Consider the following 16,127-nt stretch of genomic DNA (forward strand, 5'->3'; position numbering starts at 1 on the left):
AAACGCCGCTTCGGTGGTGGTTCGAAGGCTCCGCATATTTTATGGATGGTGGGGGAACCTCGCTGTAAAGCTGGGCCTCTCCAGGATCAGGGAGGCCGATCCGAAATTGGCTGCGAGGCGCCCTGGCATTGGCCTGCAGCATATAGCTGCTGTCAGCTGGCCTCGCGTAGGAGCCATGGGGGAAAAGGCAGCAGGGCTTCTCGGCGATGGCCGAGAGCAGGGCACAGCCGGACTGTCTGATGTCAGCAGGTCAGGGCCCTGAGCACCTCTAGTGTCCACGTTGATGGGACGAAACCACGACACGCACTCTTTTCCAGGCACGCACAGAAGCGTCACGCACTTACATACGCACAGAACCACGCACGTGCACACACACCGCAGACGCCTGCCCGAACAAAAGTGCAAAGCATCCTTCATCCCTCTCTCCACGCATAAGCTCAATGTTCAAAGTCACAACTCCCTTCGTTGGTAGACGAAATAAACACAAAAAAGTCAAACAGTACAAAATGACACACAATAACTGGCCAAAAGAAAATAAAAAACAAAATACAAATGAACACTTTAAAAAACACTCGCAGCAAACTGGCCGGTGTCGACTTCTTTACGAGAGCAGGCCGTAAAGAAGCTTTTCTATACTGAGGCTAGACAGTAAACTGAGGGCCTTCGGTTGCGGACAAGTCCGCCGTCCGGCGGGAAATCACATAGGTGACCGCTTCTTCAGATTATACCGGTGCGGGGTCCGAATGTGGTCTGCTGCCCTGGCTGTGCTCTGCTGCTTCCGCGCAGTGCCGCTGGGCGCTGGCGCGAGCTCGTCAGATTGTGATACAAAGGGTTTCAGGTCTGCGATATGGGCTTGGCTGAGCTATCTTGAACGGGGCTCTTCCAGCAAGTACGCGAGTGGAGTCCGAGCTTCCTCCACTCGGTTTGAACCAAGCCACTTAGGAATGAGCGAGGTTGAGAATCCCTTACTGGCATCGCTGATTGATTGATTGATTGATATGTGGGGTTTAACGTCCCAAAACCACCATATGATTATTAGAGACTCCGTAGTGGACGGCTCCGGAAGTTTTGACCACCTGGGGTCGCTTTGCAGAAAGCTCGACAAAGCCTGTCCCGAAGTGTCGACGCACAAGCAGAGCAGTCTGCCTGTGTCTCCTCGTCCTCGAGCTGGCATTGAATGACGCTGGTCACCAAATTCGCATTTCCCTTCCAAAATTTAAGAATGCGGGTGAGAAACCAGTTGAGTGTCTTTCGGGTTTTCGAGTAGCGAACATGAGCTCACTCAAATGGTCTGCCCAGTCCCTTTGACTTTCAGCAAAGGTCGCCAACATCGGTTTGAGCGTAAGATTGACGCGCTCTGTCAAATTGGACTGGGGATGGTAGGGTGAAGTGGTGCAGTGATCAATTCCAAGGGAACGGCACGTGAGACCAAACACCCGAGCGGTGAAATACGAAGCATTGTCCGTGATAAGCCTTTCTGGAAAGCCGAACCAGTAAAACACTTCTTGCAGCTTCTCAAGCACTGCTCGGTCTGTCACTTTCCGAAGAGGGAACAAATCCACCCGCTTCGAAAAGTGATCAACGACTGCCATCAGGTGAATCAACCCCTGCTTACTTCTAGGTAATGGTTCCATTAGTTTGTAGTTGGCCACTTGCCACAAACGCTCACTGACAATCGGTTTCGTTAGATTGGGCGGTTTGCCACCCCTTGATTTTACTGTTTGACGGACGCGACAAGAACGGCAATAGCAAAAAATGTCACGCTTTATGCCGGGCCAGGTCACAACGCGGCTCAGTTTTGTAAAAACTTTTGCGCCACTCAGGTGACCGGCTGTGGGTTCGTCGTAAGAGGATCGTAACAGTGCGGCTCTCAGACTTTGGGGCATAACCACCTAAAAGGGGTTGGTGGACTCGTCGTCAGTGGCTATATACTTCAGCAGGAGCCCGTCATGGTCCAGCGAATATGAATCCGCCGGGGACTCGGCGGCACACGCTGTTTCAGCCCCCTATTCGCACCCGCTGCCGAACAAGCAAAGTAACGGCGCTCCGTGTCTCTTCGAGACGGTAGTTATCGGCGCCCGCTGCAGAGCAAGCAGCGTATACGGCGATCCGTCTCTCCGAGACACGAAATGGATCACTTTGCTAAGCCTTCAGTAGCTCTTCGCTGCCGGAAGTGATTCTCATTCTCCTAAAGGGAGGAGTCTGGTATCGCGCCTACTCAGGACCGCAGCAACCGTCGCCTGCACGGTGTCACGGGTTCGCTCTCGGCACTGTGGCCTTCGGAAAGCTCCCCTGTTCGGCCGCTACGCAATGCGCCGCTTACCTGGTTAGCAGCCAAGGTCGTCCGCATGAGGACTTCCCCTTTTTGCCGCTGTTTCGCTCCCGACGCTTGCATGTGCAAAGGCACCACAAGCGGCCATCACACCAAGGTCAAGGTTCTCGGCAGCCAACAGGGGGCACGAGATAGCACGTCAGCTACCACGTTGGTTGTGTGTTCACCACAAAAGGGGGTGAAGACAGGGATGGGTGCAAAAGGGGTTCCCGTCGATAGAGGCAATGGCCTCTTTGTGCAACGCGGCATCCGCCTAAAAGGGTGAGCGAACAAAAATGCCACGAAGCAGGCATGTTGGCACGAGCCCGAATTGCACAGGCGAACTGACTCGCTACGAGCAGTCAAAAGCTTTTATACCACATTGGGCGCCAGTGTAGTGTACATGTATCCTGAAGGAGTGCAGCCACTAGCATGGGTCCGGTCTTAGCGAGCCGCAGGGCACACGTTAACCGTCAAGGTCGTAACACTTTATTGCCTGCGGCAACACCAAAACACAGTACAGAGCTCGTTGCAAATGAGCCGTGGGTAAGCAAATGGGCTTATTCAGGCCACGGGTGAGAAGTACTACACAGGGGTGCCGCGAGCACGTCTCCTTGGGCAAAAGTGATTTATGGTGACACCGGTACAAAGGGCCCGGTTGCTCGAGCGTGGGCAAAGGCGCTCGTGTTGGCTTCAAAGAGATACGGGTTGGCGCAGTTTGACCACACACTAGGACACCGCACTGCTCTTCAGCCTAGTGTTCGAAAGAAGGGCGACAAAAGGTAAGCGTTCGCCGCGGGCGCAAGGCGCCGTTCGTAAAGTCCGCATGAGCCCAAAACAACGGAAGTTGACGGATGGAAAAGAAATGGGTGCTCACCCTCAGTTGTCCCAGAGAGATCTCTCTCACTCCTGACACACACACGCAAAACATCTCAAAAGACTCTGTGCACGCCGCCACAGTCGACATCCGCTACTGGGCGAGAGGGATTAAACGTCACCCCCCGCTCTCCCAGCACGACAGACCGCAAAGGAGAGGAGAGTCATGTCGGGACATAAGAACGTAGAAAGAGGCGGCAAAGCCCGTGCAAAGGCGGCGAGCTAGTTTAGATTCCTACAATGTGAAAAACTAACAATTGCAAACATGGGCTAACTATCGTGTACCAAACTTTTTTTCACGGAAACCCGATGAGAGGTTGAGGGCTGCGAGAAATACGCGAGGAAAAATTTTTGCGAGAACGCACGGAGTGGAACAAAAAACGAAGTGGCCGCAAATCTGGTTTCTCATGCTAGGAACTAGTTACAAGCTTTGAAAAGTACTAAATCAAGAGTTACCTTAACAATGCAACCACAGGATCAACACTATGCAAGATTTAATTGAGACACAAAAGTAAAGAGTTTCGGAATACCATATGCAACGCATGCGGGTGTAGTGTTAGCGTTCATCACAGAACGAAAGCCTGCAAAAGGTCAGCATACGATATCATCTTTGTGTTGGTGGCCATTTAACACGGAATCGTCCGCAGTTACCTTCTGACGAAATAAACTTTTGGCATCCATCCCAGTCATAGGCTTACGGTAGGCCCAGCACATCTTGGTGGCTTTATGCTGCCCATGCTGCCATCGCCAGTAGCAAACACAAAACTCTTAGACTCCAAGGTGCCTACTGGCGGCCCTCTTGCCATTACTTTCAACTTGAAAGCAGCGGTGCAGCTTTTGTATCGCGTCATAACGTAACCACAGAGTGTACACATGAACGCCGCAATGTGAATTTGCCACTTTGGCTTGGCTTGGATTGGATTGCTGCTCCGTGCATTGATAGTTTGCTGCTTAAGAGGTAGTGCCTGGCTGTTGTGCGCTATCATCATCAGTGCTTGGAGGGAGCAGATGACATTATGGCTGTGATTTTCAGGGGTGCGATGATTGCTCTTGGAAAAAAAAATCTCATTTTTGTTGGGCAATGTGGGAGATGCAAGAATTACGCGAGTGAATACGGTGTATATTTCTTTTCACTTGTTTTTGTTTTATTTTGTTTAATTTCCCAACAAGCTTCTTCTCAAGCCTTATTCCATTTCATGTTATAGTGCAGACCTTGCCCTACACATGGTGACCTAACACTGCTTTCTTTTGGTTCATGTGCACATGTAGTAGCTGCGCTAATACAGTAGACTCCCATCAAACGAAATTTTCTGAAAACGAAATTGCTGTGTGAATGGAACAGCCTCTAATATGATTGGTTTTATACTTGAATTTTGTAGCCCTGTTTATTTTTTAATAAACGAAACTCTCTTACATGAAACAAATTTTTCTGGTCCCTTCAGGCTTCATCTAACAGGAGTCTGATGTATGCTAATTTCATCGTTGGGCACGATAATTTGATTGCCAACATTATACAACTTTTTTATTGTGTTTTAGGTATGGCGGGATGCACCGGGGGACCTGCACAAGTCTCTCTATGAGCACTTCTACGAGCTCATTACAGAGTCCAGGTAATTGGTTGTTGTTTTGAAATGTTTCATAATTCGATGGAGAATAAATGGTGGAGGTCCATGTACTGTGTGATGTCAGTGCACGTTGAAGAACACCAGATGGTCGAAATTTACTGACCCCTCAACTACGGCGTCTCTCATTATCATATTGTGGTGTTCTGACAAAAAAGCTCGTATAATATTGTGGGCATTCATAAAACACTTCTTCATCACTTGTATGTAACCATCATCACAGGGTGTACTTCATCTTTGTTTGTGGGGACATCTCTTGAGTCTGTCCTGTGCCTCAGGTGTGACTGGTTTGATCACGTCTTCCAGGTCTTATAAAGGCTTGTAGAGCACTACATCGCAAGTGGTGGAGGTACAGCAGATGGAGGCGGATGCCGTTGAAAGAAAATCCCACCCTAATATGAGCTGTTACACGAACTAAGCACTGCGAATCATATATAATGGAGAATTCCATCTATGTAGACACAAACAGTGCACTGAGCAGAAGGTCGATTGGTGTCCTATTGAGCAACGAGCAACATAGATTCATCGTAGGGTGTAGTAACTTTGTGGAGACGCACGCACAGATCATGGTGTATAACTGACAAACTAGCACCAGTTTCAATTAATGCCTCTGCTGCTATGCCTTCTACCAAAACAGATATCACACTATGGGGAAGTCCTGGAGGAATTTTTCTAACGTCACTAAATGCAGATTTTCCTTCAAAAGCTGTAAAATTAAGTTTTCCAGGCGACGGTCGGTGAACTGAGAGGCCGGTCAAAGTGGGGACGTAATATTGTTAAATACTTCATGAAATACTGCTAACCTGGTATTCTGCAAAGAGTAACACATTTACAAACAAGCTAGAACTGAAATATTTCTCAAGTGCTACCCAAAAAAGTGTTATTGCTCTCAGTTTTTCACCCCTAAATTGATTCTAGTTCTGGTTTTGCTTTCAGTGAGCAAAAGGCCAACCTGCGAATCTTACGTGACCTGGAGATGGTGACCAAGGTGCTCATGATGTTGAGAGATCCTTATCTCAGCCCTTCAACTATACGGCTTCTTTGCAATCTCCTCAAGACGCTCCTTCAGAACACAAACAGAAATGGCGACATTTTGAGGTATATATATTCAATTCAGTTTAGCCTCTTTTTTTGGGTGGGGGGGGGGGGGGGGCAATAAAATGATTTGGTAGATGCAGCGGGATGAACCAATCAAAGTCTACCATTTTCGTTTATTGCAAGGTTTGAATGGTTGGTTTAAAATGTGTAGACATTTCATTTGAGATATAGAGCAAATGCAGTAAAAATAAACTGTATACTTTTGCTAAGATTTTCCTCCAATGTAAAATAGCCTCATACTCATATACTCTATGTCGATATACTTTCTAATTTGCTTTTTATTAGTCGCCTCATTTTCACTATGACTGAGGTTTACCCTATGTTTTGAACTGCTACTGTAAACAGGACTAGTGTTCTACAGTTTGTATTATAGCACTCTTCATATTTCTTCAGATTAATTAATGGAAATTTGCCTTTGCCTTCTTACATCAAATGTGGTGTGACTACAAATTTTTGCAGCATCTTCTTGAAATTTGATCACAGGACAAACAGATATTGACTCTTTTAGCGGAAAACTTTAGATGTAGTTGGAGTACCATAAAATTGTTACCTCATTTCACCGTTCTTTTTTTTCTTCTTTTTCGTTACATTTTGCCCTAAAGGTTCGGCCAGTTTGTGGTATCAACACTTCCAAACTCCATGGTTTCTGAAAAGCCACTTAATTTGAAGAGGGACTTGGAGGCTTCAGAAAATGCACGTATGTTGACGTGTGTTACTGTTTTACATTTTTCTTTGTCAAAGGGACGTGATTTTGCATTTATTTTGAAAGTGTGTACGAAACTTGGCAGTGTATTTTTTGTTTACTACATGTCATTTTCTGCTGGTCCATTTTTACAGCTCCAATGGATGAGACTGCACTCCTGATACATCATGTGTGCCTGAGAAACCGTTGCCTGCACATCTTGCACCTGATGACTTATCACGGTTCAAAAAATGTTAATGTTCCGTAAGTGGGCTACATGTTTTGGCACCCTCTATTTAAAGAAGGTCATGCATACAGTCGAACTCCGCTGCAACCAATGCCGCTTCAATGAAATTTTAGCTACAACAAAAAATTTATGATTCCCCGTCAGCAGTCCATAGGAGTCAATACATAATACTGTTGCCACAACGAACACTTTTTTTTATATCGTCCCGCTTCAACGAAGTTTTACGATGCAATTCCAGGCTCAGATACTTATTGCTATGCAGTAAACTCAGTCTTTAACATTTTGATGCATTTTCAGAGCCTGAAAATGCCTCAACATAGTCTAAAACATGCGTTGGCACCACCAGAAACCGCCGCTATACCGTCGCTGTTCAGCAAGCATGGGCGCCACCATTGCTTGATAGCGATGGCAATGAGGCTGCCCTGCTTTTGTTTTGCCACTGGCTTGCTTTTGAGTCAGAGACGATTCGAAGCTGAAGCTCAGTCGCTCAGTTCATGGTTTCCTTCTCGCAGCTGCTAGGTGCAACTGCGGCAAGATAGCTTTTCCGTTGCTTATCATTATGTTTGTGCTTGGCCATTGTGGTAACTAATCAGAGCGGCTGTTCGTCCGCATTATCAACCAACTCAGCTAGCCGCGAGTGATGAATGATAAGAATGGCATAGAATAATGCTAAAGTCGCCGCTCCACGATACCCTGCCTTCATCTCGGCGTTGTCGGATACTTTTGACGGCGGACAGCTGCTTGTGTTAATGTTGTGTTAATGCAACTATTTTGTTTGTTCACGAAGGCGGTTTTAGGCGTTGTTTCAGCATGCTTTTTCACCATGGCGTCGCTATGCATGGTCGACAATCACGTCGCGTTGTTGCTGGCAAAAAATAGGAAGCAGCGGACTTTTTTTGAATTTTGAGAATAAACGCTCCCTTGTTTCGTTAGCTCAGATCAGCTATATTCTTTCGATTTCACTACAAAGAAATTTTCGCTTCAATGAAATTTTTTCCGCCCCCCCCCCCCCCCGTCAGTTTTGTTGTAGCGGGGTTCGACTGTATAAGAATTCATATGATATTCTAATGTAGCCATGGATCGGGCCCTGGTGATTTGCACTTCTAGCTGCTGTGGGAGACAAGGTCCATTCAGAACTGCTATAAGTATTTAGATTTTTGTTTAAATTTAATTTAGTTATGACACACTGGTTCAGGGATTATTTTCAAAAGTCTGGCTTATTAAACCAGTTCGCTGTTACGGCCATGCTGCTGTCATTACGGGCCTTTTGGAATCTTTGTGTGGAGCCTGTCTCAATACTAGGTCATGCGCTGTTGGGAAGTAATTTATTGTTTGAGTTTTTAATGACTGGTTTATGGAACATTATTACAGCAATTTTCTTTTTCATATTTAATTTATGTATGAGCGTACCTCCCAACTTCATATTAATGTGATTGTGTAACAAGCTCGTATATCAGAAAATGTGGTGTTGGTGTCGGCTTAGGTGTCTGTGGCGTTGCTGGTGAGTGAAAAATCCCGAATGCTTCCAGCCGCAATTGAACTTAAGCATTCTGAATGGCAGTCAAGTATTATACCGCAGAGCCACACCAGTGGTTGAAACTGCTTGAAAAGAATACCCTACAGAGGGAGTATGTCCTGAAAGGTCTGCCATTAAGAAATTTGATATTGCATGGAAGAAGCATAGAATTTCTCCAGGCATCACACCATGCTAATAGGGTGTGATAGGGTAAACAAATTATCTTAATTTCAGCCTTATATCTCAAGAAATTTGACATTTAAAGTTATTGCATATTGAATGAGAAAGCTTGTATTCTTCACTTTGTGCAATTTTGACCCTGTAAACTTTCTTAGTTTTTTTTTTTTGTATTTGAGTACAAAATTTTGCCCTAGGGTGTGAAGTTAAATGTACCTTTTCTCAAGAATGAAAAACAATGTATGATTGTCAACCTTGATATGCTAATTCAGCATAGTAGTGAGATTAATCTTTAGTTGTAAGAAAAAGGTTTCAACATTTATGTCTAAAAAGATATATATAGCCATCACTTGTCATCTGCTATCAGAGAAACTTCTAATCTTTTTTAAACTTCATTCTTTTTTTTTTTTCTCAAGTATAACTTGCACACTTTCTCAATGAGTTAAAATTGGGACTATTCAGAAGATATTCAAATATTATCTGAGAGAATTTCAGCGCAATCGGTTGAATAGTTTTTTAGAAAAGGTATGTTAAGTTTCGAAAATTAAAAAAAAAAAAAATTCTTTCAGAAGCTTGTGCTTAAAATGCTCGGAGCATAAAAGAATTGCTACAGTAAACGCTCATTAATGGAACCCTTATTCATTCGGGTAATGTGGTGATTCAGATGGGTTCTCTGCTCCTGGCCAGCATATAAATTGTTCAATGGAATCAAACTCGTATCAATTTGGATTTAATTGTCCCCAATTTTATTAATTCAGGTGATTCTGGGAGCACGGCGAATGCAGTGCAGTAAAAATGTGCTCTGCGAAAAGGCAGCACAGACCGCACTGCCATGGTCATCAGTGCAAACTTCATAGTAACAACTGGAAAGCCAGAATATTTCGTGTGTATTTCAGTTTATCGTCGCGTGTGACAGCTCGTTGACCACAGGTGTTCGAAAGAGCGTGGTGACCATACACAATCGCATAGTAGGTGACCAAGGCTTCAGTGAATTCCGCAAATTCTTTTTGTTTATTTCTGAAAAAAAAAAAAAAAAGTATCATGTGCACATAGTCGTGGTGGTGGTGGTGATAGTGGTAGTAATTAGGGAAGAATGCAGAGGATGTTTCGGCTTAACTGAGACATAGGAATCTTGCGTCATAGTCGCAGTGTAAAAGAAGTTTCCGGATGACTGAAATTAAAGCTCTTACACTTCTCTTACGCAAGATAAGTACAGCATTTACATATTCATCAAGAAAATGATGTACCTAATAGATGTCAGACTCTGCCCAGGTGACGCTGTGAAAAACGCCACCATCAGTGCCTCTATTGACGTGCCGGTCATAAATGGGTAGTGCAAAGCGAGCTGTCCGCAAGCGAACCTGCATAGGCCCTCCTCTTTCGTTGGCCTTGAGGCGCAGTTTTCTGAAAATCAAGGACTTGACAAGCTTCTTACTTCAATCTAACTTCGCTTCAGAAAAGTAGGAAGCTCATCAAAACAAACTGTGGGTACAATGCGAAAGATGTTTCAGTTGATTCGGCATACTGCAATTGGCACTTTAAGTGCAAGCGAACATCGCATGGCATTGAGTTTCAGGCAAGCACTCCGACGTTCGTTCTGTAACACCTAAATGCGTTAAACTTGGGCATACACATGATGCCAAAGTGATGAAGTGCATACACGAGCAATCTATCTTATGATCAGTGGTATGAGGTTCGCTTTATTCGGCACAAATAGTCCTGGCGATTTTCACCATTGCAGTTGCATTCTTCATCGATCTCTTGCTTCCTGTGTGTGGAACTGCTTTATTACGCATGCTAGAATGTTCTGTTGATGGTTCTCATCCATCTGTATATACTGCAAATGGAGATGCATGAGTGTCCACTTTCTCGGTGTACAATGAAAGGCGAAACCGAGACCTCCGAGATAGCTACAGCGATTGCGGAAACCAATGGCAAAAAAAAAAACTTATTGTGGTCACAATCCTTTTGCGATTTACCTGTATGACGTGCATGTTCCCATTTCACAGATAAAGCCAGAACTCAAAACTTTGAAAGCCCTCAGGTGTAATGCTGTGGAGCTTCAGGTTATTGGCAGTCGCGGCGTGTGCGATGTTTATCGAGCGTGTCACCTGTTTACTGCTGCACGGTGTGCGCCGCGGTCAGAGGGTCTGTTAAGCTTCATAGTAAAAATTACTACCGTTCCTTTCCCCTTCATATCAAAGATACTCAAAACAATAACAGGAGACCTACATTATCGCACTTTCTCACACGAATAGCTGTAGACAGCGCGAGTGATTCGCTTACCCAACAGGACAGCCCATGTCCAGCGCTCTCGCTGTTCTGCTTCGCGAAAGCTGCGGGAAACAGTAAAACGATGTCTTTAATGTCCATAGCAATTCACTATGCAACTGTAGCGTCGTCTGGGGTCTTTTTTAGTAGAGCGCAAAGCTGTTGCATCTGCTCTTGTTTTCGCCGTTGTTCTGGCGAATGAACCAGCAAGCACTTCACGGCGGTTCGGTAATGCACCTGACTATCAGAAAAAAACCTCGTACCTATTTTTATAAGAGTTCAATGCTCAAATACATCTAATATTTAGCTCAGTTACTGTTTTTTTTTTTTTTTTTTTTTTTGCTGTATTTGCACCTGGTTGGGCAGCAAACTGTGCAAGGGAGAAACTGCGTCGACAGGTGGCGCTACGTGTCCGCAAGACTCCAGAGTCGGACGTCTATAGACATCTGTTTATAGTTTTTTTGTGGTGGGAAAAATTTCCAGAGCCTTCCACTACGGCGTCTCTCATAACGTTATCTTCGTTTTGTGGTTTATTTATAGTTGTTTTGTTACTTTTGGTAATTCAGAATTTGGTTAACTTGAAGATTCTTTTGTGTTTCTGTGAAGTCCATGTTAATGAGCTTTTATTGCACACTTTAAAAGCATCCCTGATGAAAAGATTTGCAATCGAAATTTACAAAAATGGTTGAAAATGAATCTATTTAACAGATCTAGCCATACTAAAATATGGGGAGAGACAACTTGAAAAAAAAAATGTTTCTTTAATTTGTAGCCTAGTGCATTGAAATTTTTGCTGTTTATGTAAGCTTTTATCCTGATTTGAAATACGTAATCAATGTTATATAGTAAGTTGCATGGTTTTCGTTTTGTTCCTTGACTATATGTAAAATATGGGTCTTTGTAGACAGACTTTTTCTGCCTCCAAACTTTTATGATTATGAGGTATTGATGGTTCATACTGTTTCACATGAACAGTAAAATGCAAATAACTATAAAAACATATCTATATTAAGCATTTGAGTGAATGAGAAAAACTGTAATGTGAGAAGCTTAAGTATGCTCTGTCCATACTAATTACTTAAAGTTTATAATAACTATATAAGCAATATTGCATTTTATAAAAAATAATAACACTCTTTGCATGCTAAGGAATATGTTGGAAAAATTTTATCCTGATCTGGTTATTAGAACTACCAAAAACCTAATGTCCAAACTCAAGAAGTTGCCCAAAATTTTATATTGAGAAAGAAAGATTTAAAGAAATGAAAGCTCATCTGTGTGGCAAAGATATGCTTTGTAAAACATTCTCTTCCATCATGAGAGCTAGCATATTAATTTTGAGCATGTGGCTTTGGAGAACTCCACATGCGAAATGCAGTGGCAAGCAACCAGGTGACAATTTGCAGGGAGCTCTAGACAATGGGCTCTTTTTATATTTAATAGCCACCTTGTGCTTTTTAAAGACAATTTTACCTGCTTTCAGTTTAACTACAACGTTGATTTTTTTTTTGTCGTGAAAGTAGAGAAACTAAACTTGTAGAAGCAAGTAAAAACAAAACATATGTAATTGTGGAAAAAGAGTTGTGTTTTTTTTCAGTAGAATCTCCCCTTAATTATTAGAAAAAGTCATATGTGCAGCAATAAATGTTGGAAAAGAACATGCTAAGCAATCATCGCTTCAGGAGGCTTGTTTTTTGGCGGATTTTTAAATAGCTTTGAGCACTCATACGCGGTCGCCAGTGCACGGTTTCGCTCTTCAGAGTATACTTGTAGTATTATTTCTTAGTGATGAAATAAAAAAAATAGCTTCGTTGCTCAATCCACCCTGCCCCTTTGTTTCATAATGAGTGGAGTGATCTATAACAAAGAACAGCCATAATTCATCAGTATTATGATCAGCCATGTAATCAATGAAGTGTGCAGGTACGTAGGTGTGCATATTGCCTTGCAGATGCCAAATGGGTGCTCCGCAACCGTACTTGTAAGACACCCGAGGAGAGTTGACAGCGGCAAATGTCATGCGCACAGACATTTCTTCCCCACAACAGAGTTGAGCTATCTGCTGAAAAGCAAGAATTCCTGAGCAAATGAGAAGGGGATGTAAATGGGGCGTGAAATACTGAATATTTCACTTATAAATGTTAAGCTTAATGTCTTAATCTTTTACAGAAAATAAGTATAAATGCTACGAGAGTAAACATATGATACACCATCAAACTAAACTGATGTGCGCAAATAAACTCAAGGACACGGAAAGACCAGACAGGGACTGGTGCAAACTTTTAACTCTGGGTGTGTCCCTGTCCAGTCTTTTTGTGTCCGTGTCTTTATTTGAGCATGATACACCATATGATCATTTAGTTATTTTTTACTTTGTAAATACATGATTAAATTCAGGTAGATTCTCAACTTTTCAAAAAAAACGTTTTTATCTCCCTTGCAGGTTCTGCGAGGAGATAGCTCGAGTTCTAGGCATGGACTGGCTAATGCTTTTCATGCAGAGCCATTTACACCCAACCACAGTGGTGCTAGCTTTGCAGTGTCTCACAGTGTTTCTCAGCTGTCCAAGCTTGATGCAGCGCTTTCGTGAGGCTTCTCACAATGGCGGCTGGCTCACCGAGACTGACCTTGTGCTCCAGAATAGAACCACGGTTCTGCTGGGTTAGTCCCTTCTTTGATGGTTTTCTTTTTTTTTCCCATTGTATGTTACATTGTATAGTCAGTGTAAAATATTTAGAGACAGTACCCACTAGAAAAAGTTAAGTATTCCTGCTGATTTAGCAGGCAGCTTTGAAATTAAATTTCTGGCCTAGTTCTAATATGCACTAACAATATTTACTGTGTACTTCAACCCAATACAATCGCAGATTGTTCAGAAATTCATAATTTTCTCAAACCTAGTGGTCCCCAAACTTTCGACGCCAACTGTACATGTATGTATGCAAGCGCCTATGACATTATTGAAGAACTGAAGAAGGTAGACCTCATGGCAGTGTCACGCGGTGCACTGCTGATCACAATCAAGCCAGATAGGAGTCAAATTTCTCAATAGTGATTGGCTCTGTTTTGAAGCTTGCGTAAAGGAGCTAGTCAAAAGGAAGAAATACAAACCTAATCAGGCCTGATTGTAGCCAAAAGTAATTTATGTTGATATGTAGAAATGGTCGCTTACTGGCTGCAATGATTTGCACTCTATCTGGAGGGCAGAAATTGACTGCAGAGCAGGCAACACACCAGAATGGCTGTTCCGCTAATGCACTGCAGGATAGAGGCTTAAATCTGATATGCCTTTTTTGGCATAATACTGATAATAGTATATATGAGTTATATTTTATTATTTTCTATTCCACATGGTATTTCCGTAGTGAGAACCTGTGCATAGATATATTTGTGCTGATATGACATTTGTTTTAATTTGGCACTTAGATTTGCCTCTTGCCCGAAAACCTAGGGACATTATGTGTACACTAAAAATCACTAGTATTTAGGGTGCGTTTGTACCTCCCACTCCTGTTGGTTCATTGTTAATTCACTGAGATCCTAGGGCAGTGCCTCATGCTCAAAACAAATCAGTGATCCAATAAATTGCACTTTCCCTTATTTTATTTGTTTGTACTGCAGTTTAGTTATTCTGCATTTCAACTGCAGTTTTGGTGATAAGAGGATTAACTGCCGCACTGAAACTTATGCAAACTCTTTTTTCCTAAGACAACTCTTGAGTGGAACTGCCTCCCAGCCAGTGTTGTGGAATGTCCGACTACCGATTCTTTTGTAAAAATTCTTCAGGTGTGATCGCCTTCACAATTTTTTTACAACCTGTGTAGTTTCAAATGCTTTCTATATGCCTTACACTTATCTGTTTCGTTTTTCTGCAGAGCGCATTATAACCATTTTCTTTAAAAACCCTTTTAGTTGATGCGATACGGCTGTCGCGTATCTGTTTTTTTTTTTAACACAAATATGATCATATCTTTCTGCAGTCAGTTTGCGCATACCAGTGCTTGACAAGTTGCGATTACGGTTTACATCTTGTTTGTCTGGAGCGTTCTTTTCTTTTTTTCTTGTTCTTATGCCATGAATGTTGTATCTTGATTTGTTCACCTTATTTTGTACCTGTTACTCCCACTCCTGCTTACAGCCTCAGCTAGTTAGCAGTATTGTATAAATAAATAAATGAATAAATAAATAAGTAAATAAATAAATAAATAAGTAAATAGATAAATAACTGCTGTTCTGCCTCGCCCCCACCCTTGTTATCACACATACATACACACACCTACTATAGTCTCTATATATATTTTAAGTTGGTGGGATATTACCGAGTAATCCATTTATAATGATACCAGATATGGCAATTTATTGCTTATAATGGTCAAATTAATCCCATTTCTTAATTTTCCCACTGACCCTATGTAAACGCAAACCATTTGTAACAATTCAATTATCAGCGACGTATCAGATACAACCATAGAAATCTTGCCTTCCAGAAGATGCTTGCTAAAAAAATCTGCCTCCATGTTTGATATAAGTAAGATGAAAGGCATGAAAACTCATAACAATGGCATTAATCTAACCGCTGTGCAGAAATTTGTGAGGGAAAAGAGCTTCGTTCGTTGCATCTGCGCTAGCTGCTCAACTCCTAGCTACAATTCTCACACGGCTTTCCATCAGTTTGTGCATTCATGAAAGATAGTGCTGAGTGCAAGGCACTAGGCAATGTTTCTTCACATGAAGTAGCAAATTCATCAGGATTTCTGGCTGGGTCTATAGGTGGGAAGTCTCACGAAAAAAATCATCGGGATTTCTGGCTGGGTTTAAAGGTGGGAAGTCTCACGAAAAAAATATGGGCTTTTGCAGTTGACGATTTCAACAATAGGTCCGTTCGATTCACCTGCACCGGTCGGAACCGGCTCACGGCTGTGCACGCGAAGTTCAGAAATTGTACAGCGTGAGTTCAGCGGTGCAGGCACACCACGACACCCGAAACAAATGACGATGTGCCAACAAGGTGTTGGCCTTATTTCTTTTTGGTTAATTTATACCGTTCAGCAAACACTGATCTATGGCAAAACGCACATGCAGACAGTTTATGAGGCGCAAACATCTTGGCAAAACACACCGCATTTAAAGAGGCGGGTACGGCGCCTAAGCCACCTACGTGTAAGTGCTGCGTCGTCTGCTCAGCTGCACGCGCGCCTGCACCAAGCCGGCACCGTCAGCGAAGGAGGTGCAGGAAAATCGTGAACCGGTGCTGCACCTCTTCTGCACCTTTCGAAACGAATGGCAGGGTTCAGCGGTCGTCAATGCTGCACCGCTGAAACGAATGG

The 16,127-nt window shown here is 43.1% G+C and overlaps 1 protein-coding gene across 2 annotated transcripts in view; it reads left to right on the top strand.

Annotated features, from left to right (window-relative positions):
• The window catches only part of bchs (WD repeat and FYVE domain containing 3 bchs), a 227,185-nt gene that overhangs the window by 90,530 nt on the left and 120,528 nt on the right, over window positions 1–16,127 (top strand). For both annotated transcript variants that reach the window (XM_037413472.2, XM_037413474.2), the window contains exons 28-32: window positions 4,724–4,797; window positions 5,746–5,907; window positions 6,510–6,604; window positions 6,745–6,853; window positions 13,244–13,461. In XM_037413472.2, coding sequence (XP_037269369.2) covers window positions 4,724–4,797; window positions 5,746–5,907; window positions 6,510–6,604; window positions 6,745–6,853; window positions 13,244–13,461 — 658 coding nt within the window. The remainder of the gene's footprint in view (window positions 1–4,723; window positions 4,798–5,745; window positions 5,908–6,509; window positions 6,605–6,744; window positions 6,854–13,243; window positions 13,462–16,127) is intronic.

This window comes from Rhipicephalus microplus, chromosome X (assembly GCF_043290135.1).
Source record: "Rhipicephalus microplus isolate Deutch F79 chromosome X, USDA_Rmic, whole genome shotgun sequence".
Classification (NCBI taxonomy): Eukaryota; Metazoa; Arthropoda; class Arachnida; order Ixodida; family Ixodidae; genus Rhipicephalus; species Rhipicephalus microplus.